Source organism: Pholcus phalangioides, unplaced genomic scaffold, assembly GCF_987345545.1.
Source record: "Pholcus phalangioides strain wild (caught in Gottingen) unplaced genomic scaffold, Ppha-v1.0 ptg000004l_1, whole genome shotgun sequence".
NCBI lineage: Eukaryota > Metazoa > Arthropoda > Arachnida > Araneae > Pholcidae > Pholcus > Pholcus phalangioides.
The window spans coordinates 36,310,832-36,335,811 of NW_028301597.1; the positions used below are offsets into that span (position 1 = coordinate 36,310,832).

A 24,980-nucleotide genomic window follows, 5' to 3' on the forward strand; every position below is an offset into this window, starting at 1 on the left:
TCTGAATCATCTTGTATATAGGGTGCATAGATAACATCACGTACGGCATTTTAGTGGCAAACCGTTGATCCTAGAGCAGCGGTTCTCAACCGGTACTCAGCGGAGCCCGACTCGAGGAAAATAAAATTAATCAGTAGATTTGATAGAGATGAGTAAATAAGAGAGGCCTACAAGGCTCTGCCATAAAAATCGTGTACAAAAAAGGGCTCCTCGAGTCAAACAGGGCTCCGCCATAGAAATTATATACTGAAAAGGGCTCCGCGAGTCAAAAAAGGTTGAGAACCACTGTCCTAGAGGAATACTGTACTTCCAATTAAAAAAAAGTACCCAAATAATGCGTAGAATTCAGATACATCATTCATATTGCAAGGGGTTGTATAGTAATTGAATTACTATGCAACCCCTTTTTACTTTTAAATTTACACACACACATTTTTTTATTTTAATTAAATTAAAATTTAAAAAAAATGCGCGAGTGAATTACCGGCATTTAATGCTGTTTTTTTTCCGCACTTTCTTCCATTTTTCGAATTAGAATATTTCAGAATATTGCTAGTAGGGGAAAAATGGGGTTTTCAGGACAATAGGCACTCCCCACTTACTCCCCACCAGGACAATAGGCACTCCCCACTTACTCCCCACCAGGACAATAGGCAATCCCCACCTTACGAGGGGATGTATTCCGCAGCCCTCCGCTAGATGGCGCTCACACGCGATAAGGGATGCCTCGATAAGAGGGATGACGCTTTACTGTTTTTTTTCCCTAAATTAAATTGTTTTATTGGGGGTCGTTCACAAAATAAAATTTTTTATGCCACGCCAGGGATCTTTCCTAAATTACATTTTTATTGGGAGTCATTATTAAATTAGAATTTTTTTATGTCTGGTTGTTCTTGAATTAAATTTTTTTGTCACACAACACTCCATCTTTCTTAAATTAAACTTTTTTATGTCAGTTTTCCAGTCAATAACGTCACCCTGTGTATACCGAAGCTAACAAGAAAGAGAGGGCTATGGCACTCGAAAGTCACGTGATCAACTGGGTTATACTTTTTCTCCCAATCATCCTAGAAAGTTAAAGCTAATGACGAAAATTAAAGTTTCCAACATCATTAAATTATCGCATGACGTCACATTAGGGATCGTTCTTAAATTATCGTTTTCTCTAACTTACTTTTTTTTTCAAACAGGTTTGATGAGGGCTTAAATTATTTTTTAAAATAAAAAAATTATCGTGTTTAGCAAATACGATACCAAAGAACCTTTCCCAAATTAAATTTATTTTATGTCACATTTTCTGAGGAAGTTATTCTAAAAGGCATCGTCATTAGATTGTCGTTTGGAATTTTCTTTTCTATGCCAAGTGATGAGATTCTGTTCAAAGAGGGGTCATTCCTAAATCATAGTTTATATATATTTTTTTTCCTATCCCCATATTCAAATCTGACGTGATGCGATTTTCCACAAGCTCGTTTATAAATCAGCTAGTAAAAATGCATGTATAACAAGTTCTTAAGGAACAATTTATTTGAATATAGCACCACTTTATTTTCGTATACGTCCTTCCAAAATGATCGTTTTCCCTAATACACTCCGTAATGGGATTTTTTTTTCAAAGAGGGGTTGTATCGCTCGTAAAACTTTTTTTGTGAAATTTGTCACAACTCTGACGTCACATCCAATCAATTTCACATGCCCATGATTTCAGTTTTTCACAAGGGTCGTTCTTGAATTATCGTTTACACGTCATTAAATTATCGTTCGGGTAAACTTTTCATGCTCTGACATGTTTTTACAATCCTGTAACTTTTCTTGAAATATGAGTTCTTTTACCTAACTGAGAGAATTTTCCGAGCTGTAAAATAAAAGAGCTACCGCGCAAATGAATTACAAAGTCTTTTCTACAAATCAAGTTTTCATTTATTCAATATTTTAAATAATTTTCTTCAATCATGCATTTCAAATTTTCGTAATTAATCAAGCAATTTTCCGCGACGTTATGATTTTCCTACTGGAATTTTAGCGATGTCATGAAAGTCAAGACATGATCGTAATAGATGCAATATGTTATGTTATCATGCAACTGTAGGCATTCGTGCCCAGCTGATAACCCATGGCGCATCCATGACGACTAAATATTTTTCCCCGCGAAATCATATCTTTTTTTTTTTAACTTCCGACTATAGCATCGATAATGTAGAACTCGTGTTCATCACTTCAGATTGGTGTGTGTGTGTGTGTGTGTGTGTTTTTTCGCTAGCTTCTGTTATTTTTTTCAATGACATTCTCTCTAATGTTCTGGTTACAATAAAATAGTTTATGTTGGAAAAACTATAAATTGCGAAGGAAGGAGGAAAAGCTCCAATGCAATTCTTCCATCTACCGAGATATCACACTTAGTACGAGAAGAGGTTAAATAAATGTCGAACTAGCATAAAAAAACTCTTGATCAGTATAGTTCATTCTTAATAGTCAACCAGCAGGCAGACTTTCTAGCTTTCATACAAAATAGTAATTTTTTACAGCATGCATTTGTTAATCTTAAAGAAACCCCCGCGACGTTTTAGTGGTCTCACAGTCAAATAGTGTGATAAGACAAAATATTTTATCCGAATTTATATGATTTCATGAAGTAACAAAACATTAAAGGTAATCTTTCAACGAAGAGTCGAGAATCACTTACCGAGGTGGATGCTCATTCATCGTTTATTGAGACTGCAAAAAAAAAAGTTAGCTTACATCGTTTAATACTAACTTCAACCTTTTACCTGCAAACTTGCGCATTTGTGAACATCGGGGAAAAAATAACAGCGATGAAGAAGATGCTATAGAAACAATAAAATCAAAAATGTAGTAATACCACAAGAGGCTATGAAATACTTTTAACATATATTTATTTTTATTGATTATTCTAGATAATTTCTTTGAATCGTATCATTTTCCACACAACTCAACATCATCATCACCATGATTCATTAGTGGATCTCCATTTGGATTTGCCCGCAAGTTTCCATCCGCAAGAAGTTCTGGGTACAACTGTGAATCTGATAATATCGGGGAAGTCGCCTCTGATGGTAAACTTGAGATGTCGATTAAAAGGACTTCATTGGCTGATTCACGATTACACACCCAATCTCGAACCCGTTGTTGAGTCTAAAAAATGAAACATTTGGGGAAAAAACCATTTAATTTAAAAAAAAATAGTTTAAGTATTAAATAATTTAAAGAATAATTTTGCTCTTTTCGAGTTTTCATACAAAAGATTTCAATTTTAGTGATGAGGATTATATAGACAACCGAAGAAAAGAACTTTTATTTATTTTTTGTTCCCCTATGAGATCACAAAACAGTTTATGAAACTATGACGGTGAAACTGAATAAATCATGCCGATCAAAAGGCGTGTTGCACTTCGATAGTATGTTTAAAATGTTGATACTAATAGGAAAACAAAAAAAATATTTTTTAGCATCGATTTTTATTTTTCTATTCAGCATAAAAATAGTTTAAACAAAATTAAGTGTCAGGAATATTATGTTTATTACAACTGACTACGTTCGAGAAACTTTTAAAAATAGAGCAGTCTATACAAAACGTATGATTTTAATCATAATTCACAGATATTTTTGAGCTATTACGCATTATTTCCTCGAAATTAGCTTATTTTTATACTTTCGCTGAACATTGTATACTGAAAAACATTGTATACTGAAAAACATTGTATACTATAAACATTGTATACTATAAACATTGTATACTATAAACATTGTATATAGTCATTTTTATACACTACGTGGCTATACTAGTTGTCAATGCAATGAATATGCTAAATATTTTCTGAAATATGTTAGTTTTTATGAAACAATACATGAACTTTGACAGAAAAGAATTTCAATATTTTATATTTAAACAGTTGTAAAATGCAACTGAACATACAGCCAGTTCATTGCACAGTTAGTATCATCTGAAACCACGACTAAAAAAAATGTCATTAAAATATCGAACACACTTTTGAGGAAATGAGTTTTGCGCGCAGTGTAGTTACGAAAAACACGAATCTTCATGAAACACGTTTAAAAATTAGTTGAGATCTATACTCCGATTGAATTGACACAACTAGAATTTTTTTCAACACTTCAAATGTATAAGAATAAAATAGTTACGTATTTCCATGAAAAAGAAAAGAATCGTCAATTTCCATGAAATTCGTCATTTGAAGATAGTCTGCAACCTTAAGTTCAGATCGAGAAACGCTCATAACGTTATATATATATCGATCGCTAATAAATGAGAGATGCACATCACACACGGTTCTTATTTTTACCTTTAAAACCAAAAACGATCCAAACTCTCTTGGATAATTTTCACCGCTTGATGGATGTACATCATTCTTCACGCATATTTAAAATGCAGGTTTAACACTCCAATAAAGCCGAAACCACTGATAATTTTTTTTTATACTCTTCTAAATTTTTAAATTTTCATGGCAAGAAAGGACTGAAATTTTTCTAATCAGAGACTAATTCAACCTCAAGAGTCACAACAGGCGAAATGACCAAGACAGTCAAAATTAACAGGAAAACAATATAAAATAATTGTTTGATTTCACAATAAGAATCAATAAAACAGAATAATTTGAAAACTACTTACATCAATTTTCCTTTTTTTTTTTTTTCGTTGATGAATTTCCCTCCTCAGGAGACCTTTCCATAGATGACCGGGCATTTTCCCTTCCAAGGCATCACGCATCTCATGTAAGGATTCTATGCTCATTTCAAACTGAGTGAAGTCATTGAGTAAATCACACTCTTGCTGCATATTGTAAGAAAACCTAGAAAAATTCAGCTGAAATGTGAAGAAAATCGCTGTCACAGTGAGGTGAGTATCCCGACGTGCTCTTGGTATAAACTAAAAACTAACTAAACATATACCAATGTGTGTGATAATCAAGTGAAACCAACAGCTCCATAATATGCAACCCATGTTCATGAAGTGAGGGGTGCTAAACCGCGAGATACTTTTAAATAGTCATATATGAATCAAAGAAGAGGCGTAAGGATGGGCAAACACTCAAGTGGCTGACTAACACTAGTGCCTCTATTCTGAGCCATTTAGGTTGCCATGTTAGCTGCGGCTGCAATCGCGGCGTAACACATCACCCCCCCCCCCAAATTTAGTTGAACTTTGATATTTTAGCATAATTCTATACGAGCTGAAATCCTCAACTTGGTCTAATCTAAGTTTATTTGAACTGGTGTCTGATAAACTGTAATCACCTCATTTCTTTCGTTTGATTCCAGCTAGTGCACTTAGATTTCCCATCTCTGTCGCTACACTCTATGAGTAAGTAAATTTCTTCCTGTTTGCTATGACATGCCTGTTAGATGACTAGGGTTATAGGTTGAGTTCGCGAGAATTTATTATTAAGGAATTAAGTTTCTTTAACTTGGAAACAGATGACACATATCATAGCATTTATAAAGCGCCATTTAGTGTTCACGTTTTAAGTGATGGAGAATTCTCCCAGGTTTCATGGGTGCGTGGAAACATCACAACCTTGTGTGGTATTTGGATTTTAACCCGTACGAGATGGTTGTAGCAGACGTTAACCCGGATAGATGAAAATTATCACACGATTTTCGTGAAGGGCGAAGAAAAAGCGAAAACTTCGGTCTTCGATCCTATATACTATTAGATTCCCTGATGAATGTTTCGTCTGGTTTCATGTTCATGTCACCCAAAGCAGCTGAGCCATTGTGCTTTAGCTAAAGTTTTAGCGTTTTGGGAGTGGTTAAAATGTAAGAACTAGATCTGGGAAAGAGTTTAACCATTTTTTTAAAATTTTTTTATAGTTTCAAACAGAAAAAAAAATAATTAATTTAAAAAAAATGCGCTATATTGGCTTGTGGAGTGTAGAGACAGAGATGTGAAGAAAAAAAAAGTCTATACAGTGATCTGAGTGACGTAAGTAAGAGGGATTTTCTTCACGTGGAGCTTCAAAGTTGTTAAAATTTTCATTACCATTCTTCGCGAGGGTCTCTGAATATGTGATCGATACATAGTGTTCTCGCATGTGTCGGGTGATATGCAACTACTTCATATGGCAATTCAAGAATGGAGTCGAAAGAACTTTTTTTCATGTCTGGTTGCGACTTTCTTATGAGAGGTTGAATTATTTCAATTACGGATTTAGAAGATAGTGATATTTTCAAAAGACAGAGTGAAATTGATTCGAAGTATATTTTTGATAAGAAGTTGCTAATTGAAATTATGTTGTAGTCCACGTCACGGCTTTCCGTATTCATTCTTTTATTCGCGTTACTTGTCATGATGCGTCATTGACTGATAAGAGAGTTTAAATACCAAGAGCACGTCGGGATACTCACCTCACTGTGACAGCGACATTTTCTTCACATTTCAGCTGAATTTTTCTAGGTTTTCTTACAATATGCAGCAAGAGTGTGATTTACTCAATGACTTCGCTCAGTTTGAAATGAGCATAGAATCCTTACATGAGATGTGTGATGCCTTGGAAGGGAATGCCCAGTCATCTATGAAAAGGTCTCCTGAGGAGGGAAATTCATCAACGAAAAAAAAAGGAAAATTGATGTAAGTAGTTTTCAATTTATTCTGTTTTATTGATTCTTATTGTGAAATCAAACAATTATTTTATATTGTTTTCCTGTTAATTTTGACTGTCTTGGTCATTTCGCCTGTTGTGACTCTTGAGGTTGAATTAGTCTCTGATTAGAAAAATTTCAGTCCTTTCTTGCCATGAAAATTTAAAAATTTAGAAGAGTATAAAAAAAAATTATCAGTGGTTTCGGCTTTATTGGAGTGTTAAACCTGCATTTTAAATATGCGTGAAGAATGATGTACATCCATCAAGCGGTGAAAATTATCCAAGAGAGTTTGGATCGTTTTTGGTTTTAAAGGTAAAAATAAGAACCGTGTGTGATGTGCATCTCTCATTTATTAGCGATCGATATATATATAACGTTATGAGCGTTTCTCGATCTGAACTTAAGGTTGCAGACTATCTTCAAATGACGAATTTCATGGAAATTGACGATTCTTTTCTTTTTCATGGAAATACGTAACTATTTTATTCTTATACATTTGAAGTGTTGAAAAAAATTCTAGTTGTGTCAATTCAATCGGAGTATAGATCTCAACTAATTTTTAAACGTGTTTCATGAAGATTCGTGTTTTTCGTAACTACACTGCGCGCAAAACTCATTTCCTCAAAAGTGTGTTCGATATTTTAATGACATTTTTTTTAGTCGTGGTTTCAGATGATACTAACTGTGCAATGAACTGGCTGTATGTTCAGTTGCATTTTACAACTGTTTAAATATAAAATATTGAAATTCTTTTCTGTCAAAGTTCATGTATTGTTTCATAAAAACTAACATATTTCAGAAAATATTTAGCATATTCATTGCATTGACAACTAGTATAGCCACGTAGTGTATAAAAATGACTATATACAATGTTTATAGTATACAATGTTTATAGTATACAATGTTTATAGTATACAATGTTTTTCAGTATACAATGTTTTTCAGTATACAATGTTCAGCGAAAGTATAAAAATAAGCTAATTTCGAGGAAATAATGCGTAATAGCTCAAAAATATCTGTGAATTATGATTAAAATCATACGTTTTGTATAGACTGCTCTATTTTTAAAAGTTTCTCGAACGTAGTCAGTTGTAATAAACATAATATTCCTGACACTTAATTTTGTTTAAACTATTTTTATGCTGAATAGAAAAATAAAAATCGATGCTAAAAAATATTTTTTTTGTTTTCCTATTAGTATCAACATTTTAAACATACTATCGAAGTGCAACACGCCTTTTGATCGGCATGATTTATTCAGTTTCACCGTCATAGTTTCATAAACTGTTTTGTGATCTCATAGGGGAACAAAAAATAAATAAAAGTTCTTTTCTTCGGTTGTCTATATAATCCTCATCACTAAAATTGAAATCTTTTGTATGAAAACTCGAAAAGAGCAAAATTATTCTTTAAATTATTTAATACTTAAACTATTTTTTTTTAAATTAAATGGTTTTTTCCCCAAATGTTTCATTTTTTAGACTCAACAACGGGTTCGAGATTGGGTGTGTAATCGTGAATCAGCCAATGAAGTCCTTTTAATCGACATCTCAAGTTTACCATCAGAGGCGACTTCCCCGATATTATCAGATTCACAGTTGTACCCAGAACTTCTTGCGGATGGAAACTTGCGGGCAAATCCAAATGGAGATCCACTAATGAATCATGGTGATGATGATGTTGAGTTGTGTGGAAAATGATACGATTCAAAGAAATTATCTAGAATAATCAATAAAAATAAATATATGTTAAAAGTATTTCATAGCCTCTTGTGGTATTACTACATTTTTGATTTTATTGTTTCTATAGCATCTTCTTCATCGCTGTTATTTTTTCCCCGATGTTCACAAATGCGCAAGTTTGCAGGTAAAAGGTTGAAGTTAGTATTAAACGATGTAAGCTAACTTTTTTTTTTGCAGTCTCAATAAACGATGAATGAGCATCCACCTCGGTAAGTGATTCTCGACTCTTCGTTGAAAGATTACCTTTAATGTTTTGTTACTTCATGAAATCATATAAATTCGGATAAAATATTTTGTCTTATCACACTATTTGACTGTGAGACCACTAAAACGTCGCGGGGGTTTCTTTAAGATTAACAAATGCATGCTGTAAAAAATTACTATTTTGTATGAAAGCTAGAAAGTCTGCCTGCTGGTTGACTATTAAGAATGAACTATACTGATCAAGAGTTTTTTTATGCTAGTTCGACATTTATTTAACCTCTTCTCGTACTAAGTGTGATATCTCGGTAGATGGAAGAATTGCATTGGAGCTTTTCCTCCTTCCTTCGCAATTTATAGTTTTTCCAACATAAACTATTTTATTGTAACCAGAACATTAGAGAGAATGTCATTGAAAAAAATAACAGAAGCTAGCGAAAAAACACACACACACACACACACACACCAATCTGAAGTGATGAACACGAGTTCTACATTATCGATGCTATAGTCGGAAGTTAAAAAAAAAAAGATATGATTTCGCGGGGAAAAATATTTAGTCGTCATGGATGCGCCATGGGTTATCAGCTGGGCACGAATGCCTACAGTTGCATGATAACATAACATATTGCATCTATTACGATCATGTCTTGACTTTCATGACATCGCTAAAATTCCAGTAGGAAAATCATAACGTCGCGGAAAATTGCTTGATTAATTACGAAAATTTGAAATGCATGATTGAAGAAAATTATTTAAAATATTGAATAAATGAAAACTTGATTTGTAGAAAAGACTTTGTAATTCATTTGCGCGGTAGCTCTTTTATTTTACAGCTCGGAAAATTCTCTCAGTTAGGTAAAAGAACTCATATTTCAAGAAAAGTTACAGGATTGTAAAAACATGTCAGAGCATGAAAAGTTTACCCGAACGATAATTTAATGACGTGTAAACGATAATTCAAGAACGACCCTTGTGAAAAACTGAAATCATGGGCATGTGAAATTGATTGGATGTGACGTCAGAGTTGTGACAAATTTCACAAAAAAAGTTTTACGAGCGATACAACCCCTCTTTGAAAAAAAAATCCCATTACGGAGTGTATTAGGGAAAACGATCATTTTGGAAGGACGTATACGAAAATAAAGTGGTGCTATATTCAAATAAATTGTTCCTTAAGAACTTGTTATACATGCATTTTTACTAGCTGATTTATAAACGAGCTTGTGGAAAATCGCATCACGTCAGATTTGAATATGGGGATAGGAAAAAAAATATATATAAACTATGATTTAGGAATGACCCCTCTTTGAACAGAATCTCATCACTTGGCATAGAAAAGAAAATTCCAAACGACAATCTAATGACGATGCCTTTTAGAATAACTTCCTCAGAAAATGTGACATAAAATAAATTTAATTTGGGAAAGGTTCTTTGGTATCGTATTTGCTAAACACGATAATTTTTTTATTTTAAAAAATAATTTAAGCCCTCATCAAACCTGTTTGAAAAAAAAAAAAAGTAAGTTAGAGAAAACGATAATTTAAGAACGATCCCTCTTAGAAAATGTGACGTCATGCGATAATTTAATGATGTTGGAAACTTTAATTTTCGTCATTAGCTTTAACTTTCTAGGATGATTGGGAGAAAAAGTATAACCCAGTTGATCACGTGACTTTCGAGTGCCATAGCCCTCTCTTTCTTGTTAGCTTCGGTATACACAGGGTGACGTTATTGACTGGAAAACTGACATAAAAAAGTTTAATTTAAGAAAGATGGAGTGTTGTGTGACAAAAAAATTTAATTCAAGAACAACCAGACATAAAAAAATTCTAATTTAATAATGACTCCCAATAAAAATGTAATTTAGGAAAGATCCCTGGCGTGGCATAAAAAATTTTATTTTGTGAACGACCCCCAATAAAACAATTTAATTTAGGGAAAAAAAACAGTAAAGCGTCATCCCTCTTATCGAGGCATCCCTTATCGCGTGTGAGCGCCATCTAGCGGAGGGCTGCGGAAGACATCCCCTCGTAAGGTGGGGATTGCCTATTGTCCTGGTGGGGAGTAAGTGGGGAGTGCCTATTGTCCTGGTGGGGAGTAAGTGGGGAGTGCCTATTGTCCTGAAAACCCCATTTTTCCCCTACTATTGCTCTTAGAAAAGTGAATTTTTTTTACATCAGGAGAGACGGCAACAACTTTCTAATTGAGTTTTTGGGCGCACGGGGACAGCCTTAGAGGAGAAATAAAGAAACTTTTATTTCTTCTCAATGGGGACAGCATAAAAAGTTAATTTTTTTATTTTGATAACTGTACAACCCCTTGCAACATGAATGACGTATCTGAGTTGTATATATATACGTTATTTAGATAATTTTTCTAATTTGAAGTATGCCTCTGGGATCAATGGTTCGCCAGTGAAATACCATACGTGCTGTTACCTACGCACCGTGCATTAAACCCTTTTTTTTCGTCTCAAGCAAACTTTATTAATTCTAATAAATCTTTTGCATACATACATACATAGTCCAAAGAACAAAATGTTTCCGCAATATTAAGTCATTGCAATTGAAAGGTTTCACACGTTGCATTTGCTGGAGTGACGATCCCGGCACATTGCATCATTACTCCTAAAGATGCCTTGCACTCCATTGACCAAATGCCGAGTGAAAACTCAATGCAAACCTTTGCTACATACGTTATCAACAATATTATAATTTAATGATTAAAAGTGATAAATTTATTGAGTTTTTATCAGATGGACTTTTCGTTCTCGCAAAGGGAAATCAAGCCCATTTCCAGTTCAAGCTGAGCCACTAGAACTCGGGTAGATAATATCAGCTTACCCAATTGTCTTTTATTATTTGTTGACTGCCGTCAGAATTTATCATGCGTTGCTCTGCCATTCGAGAATGAGGACAATAACTAGTGACTTCAAGGTACTGCGTACATGAAACAAAAATAATCAATCCATTTTAGATAAAAGTGATATACAAAACTAAGATTCAATAGTGGATTACATTCTTAGGCTGCGCACATAGTGGGACGAGGTGCAAGAATTACGACCAGGAAGACAAAATCGCCCTGGGTGGAGGAAGAGATGCCCGCACATAGTCAGGTGGGAAGATGGAGAAAATGACCAGAGGGGTTCTGAAATGTAAGGGTGTGATTGTAATGATCCCTCAGAAGCTCTTTTTATTGAAGGGGGAGAAAACAGGACCAATATCCGCAGATCGAGAAGAAAACAAACTTATTTCAAGTCGTAGCCTCGTTGAGTTTTGTTTCTCTCCTTTGTCTTGCTCCTCAAGTATGTGCTGTGTAAACCAAAACTATACCACTGTTTTCGTCGTTAATCTATTCTACACTCCCGTACCTCCCTGTCACCTCAATATGTGTATTGCCTTAGAGGCAACTTCATCACATTGATTAATGGCGTTAAAATTACCTTTATGAATAAGTATGACTGAGAACTCTTAGCCTTTTAATAAAGGGTGCCATTGAAGCGAAACTGAAAACAAAAATTCTGGATAAAGGTTCTAACAATTATTTTTGGCCGGAATTAAACTATAAAAGTTGATCAAAGATCTTTTCTAAAATTTGAAAAAAAAAACAACCGATAAGCCTACATAATACATTTTCACGAATGTAACCGATACGCTTATTGATGATTACACTATAAAATATTTATAAAAGCTCTTAAAAAAACTCATAAAACTTGAAAAATGCAACCAATAATTGTATCGATTACATTGAGCGAATGTAAGCAAATGGCGTATTGGTTGTTTTCTTTTGAGTTTTGTAAAAGATCTTTTACCAAGCTTGTGTAGTATAATCCCGGCCCTTGATAAGAATTACAGCAGGAGCTTTTCCTCCCGAAAAATGCGTTCATATTTCCTTAGAAAATTTCAAGTCATTAATTTTAATTCCCTTAGAACGGATTGTTATTGATTTTCATGAAAATGTCAATGAAACATTTTAATTTAAAAAATATTTTGAAGGAAAAAAAATCAGTCTCGTAAAATATGTTATAATCCTGCAGTCTCTAAATTAGAATGTAATGTTGAAAGAAAGGAATAATTTTTTTTGACTATCAGTGACAAATGACTGCTGATAGCATAAAAAAAATTAGAGATGTACAGAATTACTTTGTCTTTCTCTACTGGTACATATCGAACAGGAATAGGCTGCCAATCAAAATTGCTCTCAAACTTCCATGCTTCTCGTGGTGCATAGAATGATGCTAGATTAGTTTCAGCACTCTTCATGCATCTATCAACTTCTGAGCTTAGGACATCAATCTTGGGGAAATGAAAACAAAATATTAAAATTTTCAAATAGAATATTGTCTAAAACTATCACACACACACACCCACCCACCCATTTAATACTAACCCAAGTTATTCAAATATCAACATTATATATGTACATATTATTGCCTTTAAAAAAATGTTGCCTAATATCTTATTAATGTTAATTTGTTGACAAGTTTGTAGCAGCGTTTCTAAGTCGATAGCAAATCTGTGCTCAGATGGCAATATTTAATAAGTCATTTTTCCAAAATTTTCACCAGGGCAAATTTGTAAACAATATTTTGCAACAAAATATGATACTGGGGCTTTCTGACTTCTTGCAATTTGTCTCCGTTGGTTCCTCGTAAACAGAAAGAGATGGGCAAAATTTTGTCTCCTTCTAAAATTTTGACGAACGAGACTCCAGAATGCGAACTCATTTTTTTTGGGAAAAGTGACTTGTGTGACATTATGCCATCTGACCACAGGAATGTCAATCTACTAGGTATTTGTTTTGCATGCACAGTACTGTGTATATATAATGCCGACAGATTTTTTTTTTTTTATACGAGCATTAATATTGTGGAAACAAGGTGAAAAGATCATTCTAAGAGAGAAAAAAAATTGCTTTGAGATTCAAGTAACTTTCAAGGCCAAATTGGCTCAACCAACTCGAGGTTGTTTTTTTTTGCATATTTAGATAATTTAAATAATATACCCTACGGTGGAAAGACGTGTTCGTGTAGAATTCCAGGCTGTTTGCCGTTTTCTATTTATTTTTGTCGTTTCACCAGCAGCTTTGGGGGGCATCTTAGCCGGCAGAGGTGAGCTATCAGGCTCACAGACTAAAAAAAGTTGCACGTCTTTGCTTTAAAGAATATCAATGCAAATGATTATGAAGTATTTCGTTAAATATATACAGGGTGATTATAAAAAAACTATCCCGACATATGGGCCCCTAACTATCATACCATTCACAGAAACTGAATGAAATTTTGGCATAAGGTATTTTGAGGTATGCGCTCAAGAATGATATGGAAAACAACAGTGTCACTCTAACAGTTACGGTTACCGTGAGAAAATTTCGAAAATATCAAATGGCAACACCAAGTTTTTTGTATTGGAATGTGATCTCCATTGTGAAAAACCCTAAATAGCGTTCGAACGGCAACTGTAGCATGAAAATCACCGGCGGTAGATAGGCTAAAAGTGAGGACAGAGAAGCAGCATAAAATAAAGCATTTTATTGTGTTTCACAAATTTTCCACATGACCTTGTGGAGGACTAATCAGGCTGGGATCTCAGCCGAAGAAACGGTGTGACGAATGAAACGAACATTAATGCTCTGGTGCACGGCAAAGTCCTTTTTACTTTTTCCTTGCCTAGCTCCGGGGATTTTCGTGCTACAGGTGCCATTTTAGTGTTTTTCAGTATGGAGATCGCATTCCAATACAAAAAAATTGGTGTTGCCATTTGATATTTTCGAAATTTTCTCACTGTAACCGTAACTGTTAGAGTGACACTGTTGTTTTCCATATCATTCTTGAGCGCATACCTCAAAATACCTTATGCCAAAATTTCATTCAGTTTCTGTGAATGGTATGATAGTTAGGGGCCCCATATGTCGGGATAGTTTTTTTATAATCACCCCGTATATATATAAGAGTAAAACTCGGTGTTTCTCATAAAAAAAAGGAATTTCATGTTGAAATTTGAAGGGGAAAAAGTATACATCGGATGCCTACTTCACTTGGATTAGTTGTGATGAAATCTGCATATAGTTTGCGCAAAGTCTTTCCAAGCATATAATGTTGTCTCTTCCCAAGCTAAAATATAAAAATTAAAAAGGTAAGAAATATTTATAAAAGTGCGATACATCCAAAGCTTTTATGTTCATGAATACTGTTCAATGTGCGTAATTATTCATTCAAACGATATTTACCGGAGTGAGTTTAGCCAAACCTTCCGGCCAGTTGTAATTTGAGTTTGGATCGGTGGGATAAACGCCTATTGGAGCTCTGTCGCCATGACGGAATAACTGAAAGAAAACAATCTTTAAATTACCAATTTTGCAGTATAAAATCTTAGTTCACAAATATTTTGCAAGACAAGGAAATTTTTTTTCTTCTAAATTTTGACTTGAAACACGAGTGATGTCTTGCAATACGCGTATAATTTATAGCTAAGCTTGCCAGATCAGGACTGGTCTAGAGCAGCGTTTCTCAACCTTTCTGAGACCAAGGACCAGTTGAAAGTTCTGTGCCCGAGTGACGCAGTGGTAAGATGCTCGTCTGACCTGACCAGACTCAAAATTTTACGAAGGTGACTGGCCCTTAAAGCGGACCATTAGCCAACATACGGGCTGGGGCCCCTTGGGGACCCCCGGTGAAGGGAAAGACAAGTGAGTAATGTATGTGAAGTTGTGCAAGTGCATGTATGAGGTAGGAAGGTTTGGGAATAAATCCTCTTTTTCAAAAAACAATGGTCAATTAAATGGTCTGCCGGTTAATTTAAGTTTAAACGATGGTAAAATGCCGCCACTGCCTTACGTTGTTAGTAAGATGCTCGTCTTCCACGATGAAGGTTGTCGTCAAAATCCATGGGTTCGAATCTACCCAAAAGAACGTGTCCGAAAAGTTCTTTACCGATCGAGCCTGGGTTGACTACCGATAGATGGCGTCTTCATTTCCCACCCATCCCCACTAGTTGGAAATTGCCATAGGGGGTCATTCACGTATTGCGTCAATGGTGGGGGGGGGTCCGATTTGCTGACTTTTGATGGGGGGGGGGTTGGATGATGCTTACGTCATCAACCACCCTTTTTGAAGATATTGCGGTGAAGTAGTGAAAAGGTCTAACTGAACGTGACCGGACCTGACTCAGGCCAAGCTCACAACTGCTGACGCTTCCACCAGGTTACGATTTATGCAAGGATGACGTCACTCAGCGCTACCATACGAAGATTTTTAACAGCTGGCTGATGCGAAAATGAACAGTATAAGTGGGTGTTTTCGGCGTTGTGTTTGTGATATAAAGCGCTCCATTACCTTCCATTCGATTTCCCTCTCTGGGTCTTATTACTGAAACAGCTGAACAATATTTTTTCACAAAAATAGAAAATTGTAAAGCATTTTCAACCTCATCCGGGGCGATAATGCAGCTCTTCAATCATACGGTGGAAAATTTAAAAATTAGACGAAATGTTAGAAAGACCGGCACCGGTCCGTGGACCAGTGGTTGAAGAATATATGAGAAGAATGTTTATATTTATTGTCCTAATTATTGTTCCGGTTAACTTCTCACAAGCCCTTGAAATAAGCAGAGGAACGATTTGCAGGAAGTCACAGATTTATTTTACAGAAAACAGCTATTTACAATTATTCACAAGAACGAACTAAAAATAAGAATCAATCTCACTTTGAGGATGAAGTCCAACAACACTGACTCTCTTGTGATCACATCACTTTTTATAGGCTCATCGAACCTTCGAGAGAGAAGTTTCCACAGAATTTTATTTCGTAGAACCAAGTTGGTGGCGCCACTTTCCAAAGGTCAAAAGGGATTTTTCCAGACTAACCTAGAAGCTTCGAGCATATCTTCACACTTTCGGTTTAGCAACAGGAGATTACTATCCCGAGGGGTTCTCCACAAATTGCGCTACACATAATCGTCATAGCATTATCATACTACTATTTAAAAGTTACGAAAATTATTTTCATCCACGATTTCAATAAATATTTTAAGTAATCTTCATTGAAGATAGAGACATTCCTATGAAGTAAGGAAAAATATGACCATATGGCACCTTAATTTATGTACACCACGGTTGAACAAATCGCAAAAAAAATCTAGACGCAAAAAAAAACTTTACCCGAAAAACAGGTCCAAAATAATGATTCTTTTGACTTTTATAGAGGGAATAGTGACCTCCTCTCTCACATTGGCAGATATGCTGTCATAAATTCCAAAAATTTTGTGATTTCAGCTTGCAATTTAGTAACTAGACAAAGAAAATTTTAGGCGCCAATGCCAATTTTTTAGTTGCCATGGCGACCTGTCGCCTAAAATTTGTCCAGCTCAAGAAAAGTTGGGCAGTTATAAACATAGGATCTCTTTGGTTGGACACAGGGCAACAACTTTCTAACTGGAAGTTAGAGGACAGGGGGACCGTATAAAAATTTAGATTTTTTATTTTGTGACACACTTTTTTTTTTAAACCGAGCACAACTCTGGTTTATCACTATCGATAGTTTACTACGGATTGAGTCGTGCTGGAGGTGTAAGTGTGTGTACCTAACAGTCAGTGTATAGCGTTGTGTGAGAATATTTTGTGCTGCCATCTATATTTCAAATTGTGTGGGAAGTGTAGTGATTGAGTATTTGTACCGTTGTAGGCCTATTGCTCTCTGTGGCGAGACTACAACGTGGAGATTGGCCCGCATTCTCGCCTCGAACTTGGGAACCACAGTAAATCAACTTCAGCAGACCACCGCTGCGGCAACGGTGTGGTTCGAACCCGGGTCCTCCCGATGCGAGTCCGTCACTCTGACCACTCGACCACCTATTTTGCGACACGCTGTATTTTCCATTCTCAAAACTGGCAACTGAGTAATTTTTGAACACATGAGAATTTTTGAAATTGAAACTATACCTCTACGACAAACGGTTGATGAGATAAAGACTGCATTAGCACTTACAGGACACCCTGTATATTGGGCATAGACACAGGAACCTGAAAGCTCATGGTTTTTGAGCCCCTGTGCACGACTTCCGGCCCGCGGGAGAAATGGAAGTTCTTCAGGTAGAAAAGTATCAATACACACAGCACGATAAATACCTAGGCTGACCATATACCTTTCATAAAAATACGAGATATCGCCAAAAGAAATTGTCAAAGGCAAGTGAAGTCGCCAACTATCGCTAGAATTTTCGAAAAATTTACAGTCGTGGAAAAAATGATGGGTACTGCCAGTGAAAATGTATTTCACTGAAAAAAAAAAGTATTGCATATGTTTGACAAATTATGCTAGATGAATACAATACATGTAATTATGATAAAGAGTCCTAATTACCGTATTACTTATTAGTCATGAAAATAATTGTAATTCTTCATTTTAAAAATTCAGCTAAGCCTTGTTGGAAGTAGTAGAAAAAACGGGGAATGTGTTTTTTTATAAAAAAGAAGTTGGGACTGCCAAAATTACGGAAATAACCCGTAAAATACGTGTCGTAGGATCATTCTTTATGTACAGGTTTCTGACCCACGAGTGGTAGACATACCACATATCTGGCCCGCGGATTGAAAAGGTTGTGCACCCCCTACCTATAAACAACTTGTGAGGGCTGTGGTCATGATCCCCACATACTGGAGTAGGGCCCCTAGGCCGGGATCTTTTGCGGGCCCCCCGACCAGACTTTCACGGGCCCCTTTATGATGGATTTACAGCGTGAAAAGCAAAAAAATTGTGAAAATTGTCCCGGGCCCCAGGGCTGGAACTTTGTCAGCCCACCCCTTGTCGGGGACCATGACTGTGGTAGCTGAGTAGATGCGTATTTACGGTTTTGCCGCCGGTGGGCTACAGGAATTCTGTCGCCCTTCTTCCGTTCTAGTTAAATTTTCTTGACTGCTTATTTCTCGAATTCGCTGCCCTGTGCTCCTCACCTGTGTCCCTAAGTCAAGTCCTTCTTGATCAGTAACATTCTTGCGTATTCTTTTGTCACATGTTTGCATACCCTTTTGGTCATTCACACGTTTGCATATTCTTTGGTCCTTCACATGTTTGCATATCCTTTGGTCATTCACATGCTTGTACACTTTTGGTCACTCATATGCTTGCATATTCTTTTGGTCTCTCGCATGCTTGAGAACACTTTTGGCCATTCACGTGCTTGTATTGTTTTGGTCATTCACATGCTTGCACACTATTTTTGTCATTCACATGCCTGAACGCACTCTAGGTCATTCTTTCAGACATTCACATTCTTGCAAACGCTTTAGGTCACTCTTTCAGACATTCACATTCTTGCAAACGCTTTACGTCACTGTTTCAGTTATTCACATGCTTGCGCACGTTCTAGGTCACTCTTTTGCTCACACGTGTTCGCACGCTCTTTTGTTTACTCATGCTTGCGAACACTCCAATCTCGGTCTCTGGGCAGAGGCTGATCCGTGGTTATAAAATTTTGACGCCCTTCGCCCATTATGTACTAATTTTCTTAGTCACGCATCCCTAAAAATTTACTGCCACTCCCAACTTGCCGCCATGAGCTATAGCCCGCTACCCCCCCCCCCCCCCCGTAAATACAGCATTGGAGCTGAACACACCTTAGTCCCCAGAAAAGAACACAATCATGAATGTACAGTGCATCACTTGATCCCACCGTCCATCTTTTGGATAGCTTCGAATACCATATGGACCCGAGACGTTTGACAACACTAGAACCCCAAATGTTTTTTTCTTGTCAGCCTCTGATTGGGCGCTTTCAAGTAGAAAAATGAAACCAAAACACACTTTGAATTAAAAACTTCGATTAAAAAGGCCTACTATTCCAAATAACTTTGTATGATATAGGTATAAAGTATAAACGGTGTCAAATTGAGAAATTCGAGTTATAGAAATGGAGTAGAAAAAAACAAAACTTTCTCACAATACTGTATAATAAGTATACTGTACAATAAATGCTTACAATTTGGACATATTGAAGCTCGGTCCCGTGTTTAGCCGATACCACCGGAGGCTTGTGGGCAAATAAAGTTAAGAAACTCGAAATGCACACGTAGCCAACGAAACGAAGATACATTATCCTAGGCCCCGAATTACGTCGATTTGAAACTTTGGGTTAAGCTAAAAGATCGACTAAGTTTCAGATTTGTACAGTCCGTTTAAAAAATTTAGGCATAGAAATCTTTTTTAATTTATGGCCGCAAGATTGACGCGAAATGGCATGGGAAAGTAATTTCCATGACATACAGAATTTCCACGAATCAGAATTCACCGTGACGTGTTCCCACGTCACGGCAGAGTAGTGTGCAGCGGCCTAAAGGCATAATTGTATCAGACCGCAAAAAAAAAACAAAACGATTGTTTGAGCTGAGTGTTAGGCGTGCTATGCAGAAGAAGAGATAGATGTCTCAGCTGATTCAAAACGTCGAAGTCATCGCAATTAACGAAGATAGAAGTTTGTGCAATGAATGTATAATTTGTAGAAAGAGAAGCTAAAAATACAAGGTAGGAGGGGGGGGGGGGGGTTAATGAAATTTCGATTGCTTAAGAACGGTATAGGCTAACCATATTTCCTCGCGGAAAAATACGGGAAATTTTGTGAGGAGTCTTTCGTGGGCATGTACTAAGAATGCCACTCCCGTAGTCAATGATATCTTAAGAGCTCCCAAGTCAAAGAACGGACCCCAAACAACTGAAAGTTTTCATATATGCGCTTGTGAACACGATATACTACTACTAAACCGGACATGTACCTCGTCCATATTCCTTTGTGGAACTTCTAATGAATTGCTACATGTTGGAATGTGTGTGTGTGTCTAGTGAACCTTCCGTGAAGTTTGTTTCTGTGTAGCGCTGCCATCAGTTTTTCTAACAATGCATGAAGCAGTGTAATGATTGAATAGTATACCGTTGTAGGTCTGTTGCTGTCTGCGGCGAGGCTTTTTAACGGGGAGATCGGCTCACATTCGTGCTTCGAAGTTGGAAACCACAGAAAACCAACTTCAGCCAACCACCACCGTGGCGTCAGTGGGGTCCGTCTCTATGACCACTTGACCATGGCCCCCACATCCTGGAGCAGCCCCCCCCCCCGACCAGACTTTCACGGGTCCTTTTATGTTGAATTTATAGCGTGAAAAAGCGAAAAATTCTGAAAATTGTCCCGGGCCCCAGGGCTGGAGCCTTGTCAGCCTACCCCTTGTGGGGGTCATGCACTTGACCAACCACAATCGCGAACACTATATACTGGGTAGTAAGTCCCAAGGCCACATTTAATTAGCGAACCGTTTAACCTAGAGGCATAGTTCCAAATAGGAAAAAGTGTCCAAATAACGTGCAGCACTACGTCATTCATTATATAACGGCAAACATTGGCGTACGCAAGAGGGGGGGGGGGTTCCAAGCCCCCTCGAGCCAAGATTATAGTGTTATTTTGCAGGAAAAAACGTAACCTCCCCTCAGAAGGGAAAAACATCTGAAACCCTCTTCGAGGAAATTCTGCGTACGCCTATGACGGCAAATAACATCATTCATATTGCAAGGGGCTGTACAGTTATTAAAATTTAAAAAAAATTAACTTTTTATTAACCCTGTCCTCAAAAACACAATTAGAAAGTTGTTGTTGCCCTGTCTCTCCTAAGCCAAAAATTGGAAAGAACAGCTAAATAAGGGAAAGAAGCATTGTCCGTTAGTTTTGGTTGTTCCCCCCCCCGTTTTTTAAATTAAAATATCTCAGCGAATATTGCACTTAGAAACGTAAAAGGTTTTTTTTTGCTGGCCTCAGGAAAGACAGGGCAACAACTTTTAATTGTGTTTTTTAGCTCAGGGTGTCCGTATAAAAAATTAAATTTTATGTTTCGATAACTATACAGTCTCTTGCAATATTAATGACGCACCTATATGTATGTATATAGGTCCGCACGTTATTTGGATACTTTTTTATAATTGGAAGATATGAGACCCCAGGACAGCACTTTACCCACGACAGTGAGATGGCAGAACTTCCACATGAAGGAAGCTCACTTAACTCTAACCCGGGATAGACGCAGGCCTATGGTGATGTTTCGGGAGGGGAGATTTATTATGTAGGTCCGTTGGATCGTCTCATATTTTACACAGATCTCTTTTTCCCATGTAATTTGGCACTGGGAAGCCAATCTATCACCATACTTCTCGATCCGTGCCTGGCCCAGGGTGTTTCGGAGATCGATCTTATTTATAGGATTTTGTTCATTAAAAAAATTCAGTTTTGACCAAATTCAATTCAGTACGTGGAAAGAGTCCCGCTCCTGGATGAGAGTGAGCGGGGTTTCACGAGAAAAAAAATATGGTCCAAAGGGGGCCATGGGATAAAAAAAGGTTTAGCGAACCACTGCGCAGTGGTTATTTGCACGTGAGAAACACACATCTTCGAACCGTAGACGGAGATACGGAGATAGACGTGGAAGTCTGAGGGGTGCAAGATGATGATGTATCAATTCATATATACATATATTAGATCAGTCGACTCCACCTTTGACGCTGGGGGGGGGGGGGCAATGTCCCCCATATCTCCGCCCATGCTTCGAACTGGAGTAGACTCCTGAAGAAAGCTAAAAGCAAGTTGATACTTTTTGCCAGTTTTACTAATGTTATTTTAATATACGCAAACAGTAACTATTAAAATTTTGACGCAAACTTAATAGTTTAACTGACATTATAGCTTATAAAATATTAACTGTTTTTTCATGCGGCAAATTAATCAAAATATGGTCACTGATTTTAACTGAAGAATTGTAAGTTTTATTTGATAGGTGGCAGAAGGGGTTCCAGTTTATTGATATTTCTCACATGTAACACATAATACTGCACTGTGCGTGTGTACTTATTTTTCAGTATTTTCCTGAAGGCATAGTTTTAGTGATATATATATATATATATAAAATTTTGTTTTTACCCATTTTTTTTGTGGTCATGGACAAAAATAACTGAGAAAGGTGCAATTTTTTCATGGCGAATATGTTTACAAAATATGGACGTTTAGAGTCTAAGAATACTTCCGTGTACACAGTTTTTTTCTTCCGAGAGAGTACTTAAAAATTCCCTAATACTGTATGAGGTATCTCGTATTATATTTCGTCATTCCGTACAGATATCGAAATTCTGTGCTCAGAGAAACCGGTCTAATGCAACAGCTCGCATATTAACTGTCGACGATCAATAGACAACAAATCTCATCTGTACGCTCTCTCTATGGACGTGAGAGGCCCCCCGGATAAGCTCATACATTAAAAGATGGCTCTGGTTCTATGTGGGCCGTTCTGCTGCATTCTGAAAGAATTCACGTTTCCTCACTTGAAAAATCTCTCTCTCTCTCTCTTCACATCTAATTTTTTCTCTCCACAACTCTGGTTCTCCAACAACTAATGAAAGCAGGCCATATATGGTGGTCCAACATTCTCATTAGCTATTTAAGCAGCATGACGCCTCTCCTTAGTCCCGCCTTCTTAAACGTCTCTTATTTTAGCATTGATAAGTCCAAATACAGTAAAACCTCGATAAGTCATCACCGCAAGTTATCGAAAAATTATGACGGCTTAAGCGGAGTGCCATCAGTTTCAATGTGCAATGTTGTGAAAATCGTATAAATTTAAAGTAATTTGAAATTTATTAAAGTATTAATCAAAATAACAATATTAACAAAATTTATAGATCGTGAAAGAATAAATAATAGCAATTTTTTACCTTTTTATCTCCTATTACTTAAGTTATTGTGGTAAAATGTACTGTACACTTTGATTTATACTAGTAATTTTTAATTTAGACTAACAGAGCAACTGTTAGTCTAAAGATTTAAGTAGCTTTTCTTCATAATAGAACTCTCTACTGCACATTAATTTTACATATACATCAAATTTAAAATTTGGTGTTTTAATCCTTCATCAGTAGTTAATGATACAACTACAAAGTAATCTCGAACACTTTTGACTTGGTGGAGGGGTCCTGGGCAGGGAAAAGTAAACAGAAGACCTCAACTTGGGAAAGAATGTCAAATTTTTTTCAACAAAGATATTTTGTTTGAATTTCAAGCCATAAATTAGTAGAGTCCATGCTTTCTATGATTATTTAGTACCCGTGCCCGCGCGTTGCATTTTGACTTGATTAATCTGATTCTTCGATTTACATAATTTTTGATTTCCTTGCACCATGTGCAATCCTTGGCGTATCAATAAATTTTGGTTTTGCCGGAGTTGCCCTGGTCCTCCCTCCTGGGGGGGCCGAAGTGCTTACGTTGCTTCTTACGACAGAGCCTGGGTTTCTCGCGGTTTCTCCAGTAGAGCCCAGGCAGAAATGAGATCTAGCTTGAACCAAAGCGCTTGAAGAGACGCCCCGGAGACTCTTCAAGCGCTTTGGCTTGAACAGTCCCCAACGTTGCAAAAACTTTAGTCGGCAAATGAACTTCCCCAGCGTAACTTTCGTTACTTAAACTGTTCCGTTTGGGTATATAGGATTTTATGGTCACTTTTAAGCATATGGCAATGCTGCTAATAAGCTCTTTTTTAATGGGAGCCATAAAAATAGTCTGTTTCACTTTCTCAAATTTTTTCACAGTGACGAGTTAACCGAAATTAGCGACGAGTAAACGAGGGTTTAATAACATTGTTGTCTATGAGAGGTGGAAGGGCCTGAAGAAAAATGACGACTTAACCGGAGTGACGACTTAACGAGGTTTTACTGTATTGTGTAAATGAGATTTCTCAATGGAACACTTTTCCCCTTAGTTTGCACCTGCTGAAAAACGGAAGAAAGCCTACTGTCATGCTATGGCATGAATCTCATAATTTTTTGCAATTTTTGATCTGCACCGCGCTAAGAATAGAGAAATCTATTCTTAGCGAGGTGCAGAACACACGTTCTTAGGCGAAATGTACGCATCTCTCTCATTAACAATTGTCGATTCCGAACATAAGGGGTCGATCAAAAATTGAGAAAAATTATGAGATTCATGCCATAGCATGACACCTACTTCATTTAAAAAATAAGATGTGGAATTTTGAAGGTTTAGTTATTTCTGCTGGGCTACTTGACCCGTTTAACCAGCATAGCAGAAACCACTAAACATCCCTATAAAATGCCAATGCTAGGCTTGTTATTGATGAAATAAAAAGGTTTTTTTGACCGGATATATACGGCCTTGCACACTGAAGGGTAGGATTAAAGTGCTCTCTTATTTTAAAGTGGCACGAGTTCAATTCTAAATGTATGTTATACAGTGGAACCCCGTTTATACGACGTTCACGAGGCCGGGTCAAAACGCTGTATAAATGCGTAAGTAGCATAACTGAGACTCCTTTGAAAAAAAACGCCCTCTTCTCAACAGACATATACAAAATATATATACATTGCATTTATTTGAAAATACTCAA

The 24,980-nt window shown here is 36.6% G+C and overlaps 2 protein-coding genes across 2 annotated transcripts in view; both read right to left on the bottom strand.

The window, feature by feature from the left end:
• The window catches only part of LOC149087358 (uncharacterized), a 50,363-nt gene extending 30,601 nt beyond the window's left edge, over positions 1-19,762 (bottom strand). The window contains exons 1-5 of the mRNA XM_089231911.1: positions 19,541-19,762; positions 14,796-14,891; positions 14,599-14,679; positions 12,710-12,862; positions 11,411-11,506 (exon numbers count right to left, since the gene is read on the bottom strand). Coding sequence (XP_089088037.1) covers positions 11,411-11,506; positions 12,710-12,862; positions 14,599-14,679; positions 14,796-14,891; positions 19,541-19,654 — 540 coding nt within the window. The 5' untranslated portion in view covers positions 19,655-19,762. The remainder of the gene's footprint in view (positions 1-11,410; positions 11,507-12,709; positions 12,863-14,598; positions 14,680-14,795; positions 14,892-19,540) is intronic.
• Positions 2,878-4,954, bottom strand: LOC149087360 (uncharacterized). The gene is made up of 2 exons (XM_089231428.1): positions 4,649-4,954; positions 2,878-3,153 (listed from the first exon to the last, which is right to left on the bottom strand). The coding sequence occupies exons 1-2, from the start codon at positions 4,814-4,816 to the stop codon at positions 2,935-2,937; spliced, it is 387 nt and encodes a 128-aa protein (XP_089087554.1). The 5' UTR covers positions 4,817-4,954; the 3' UTR covers positions 2,878-2,934.
• Positions 19,763-24,980: the final 5,218 nt, after the last annotated feature.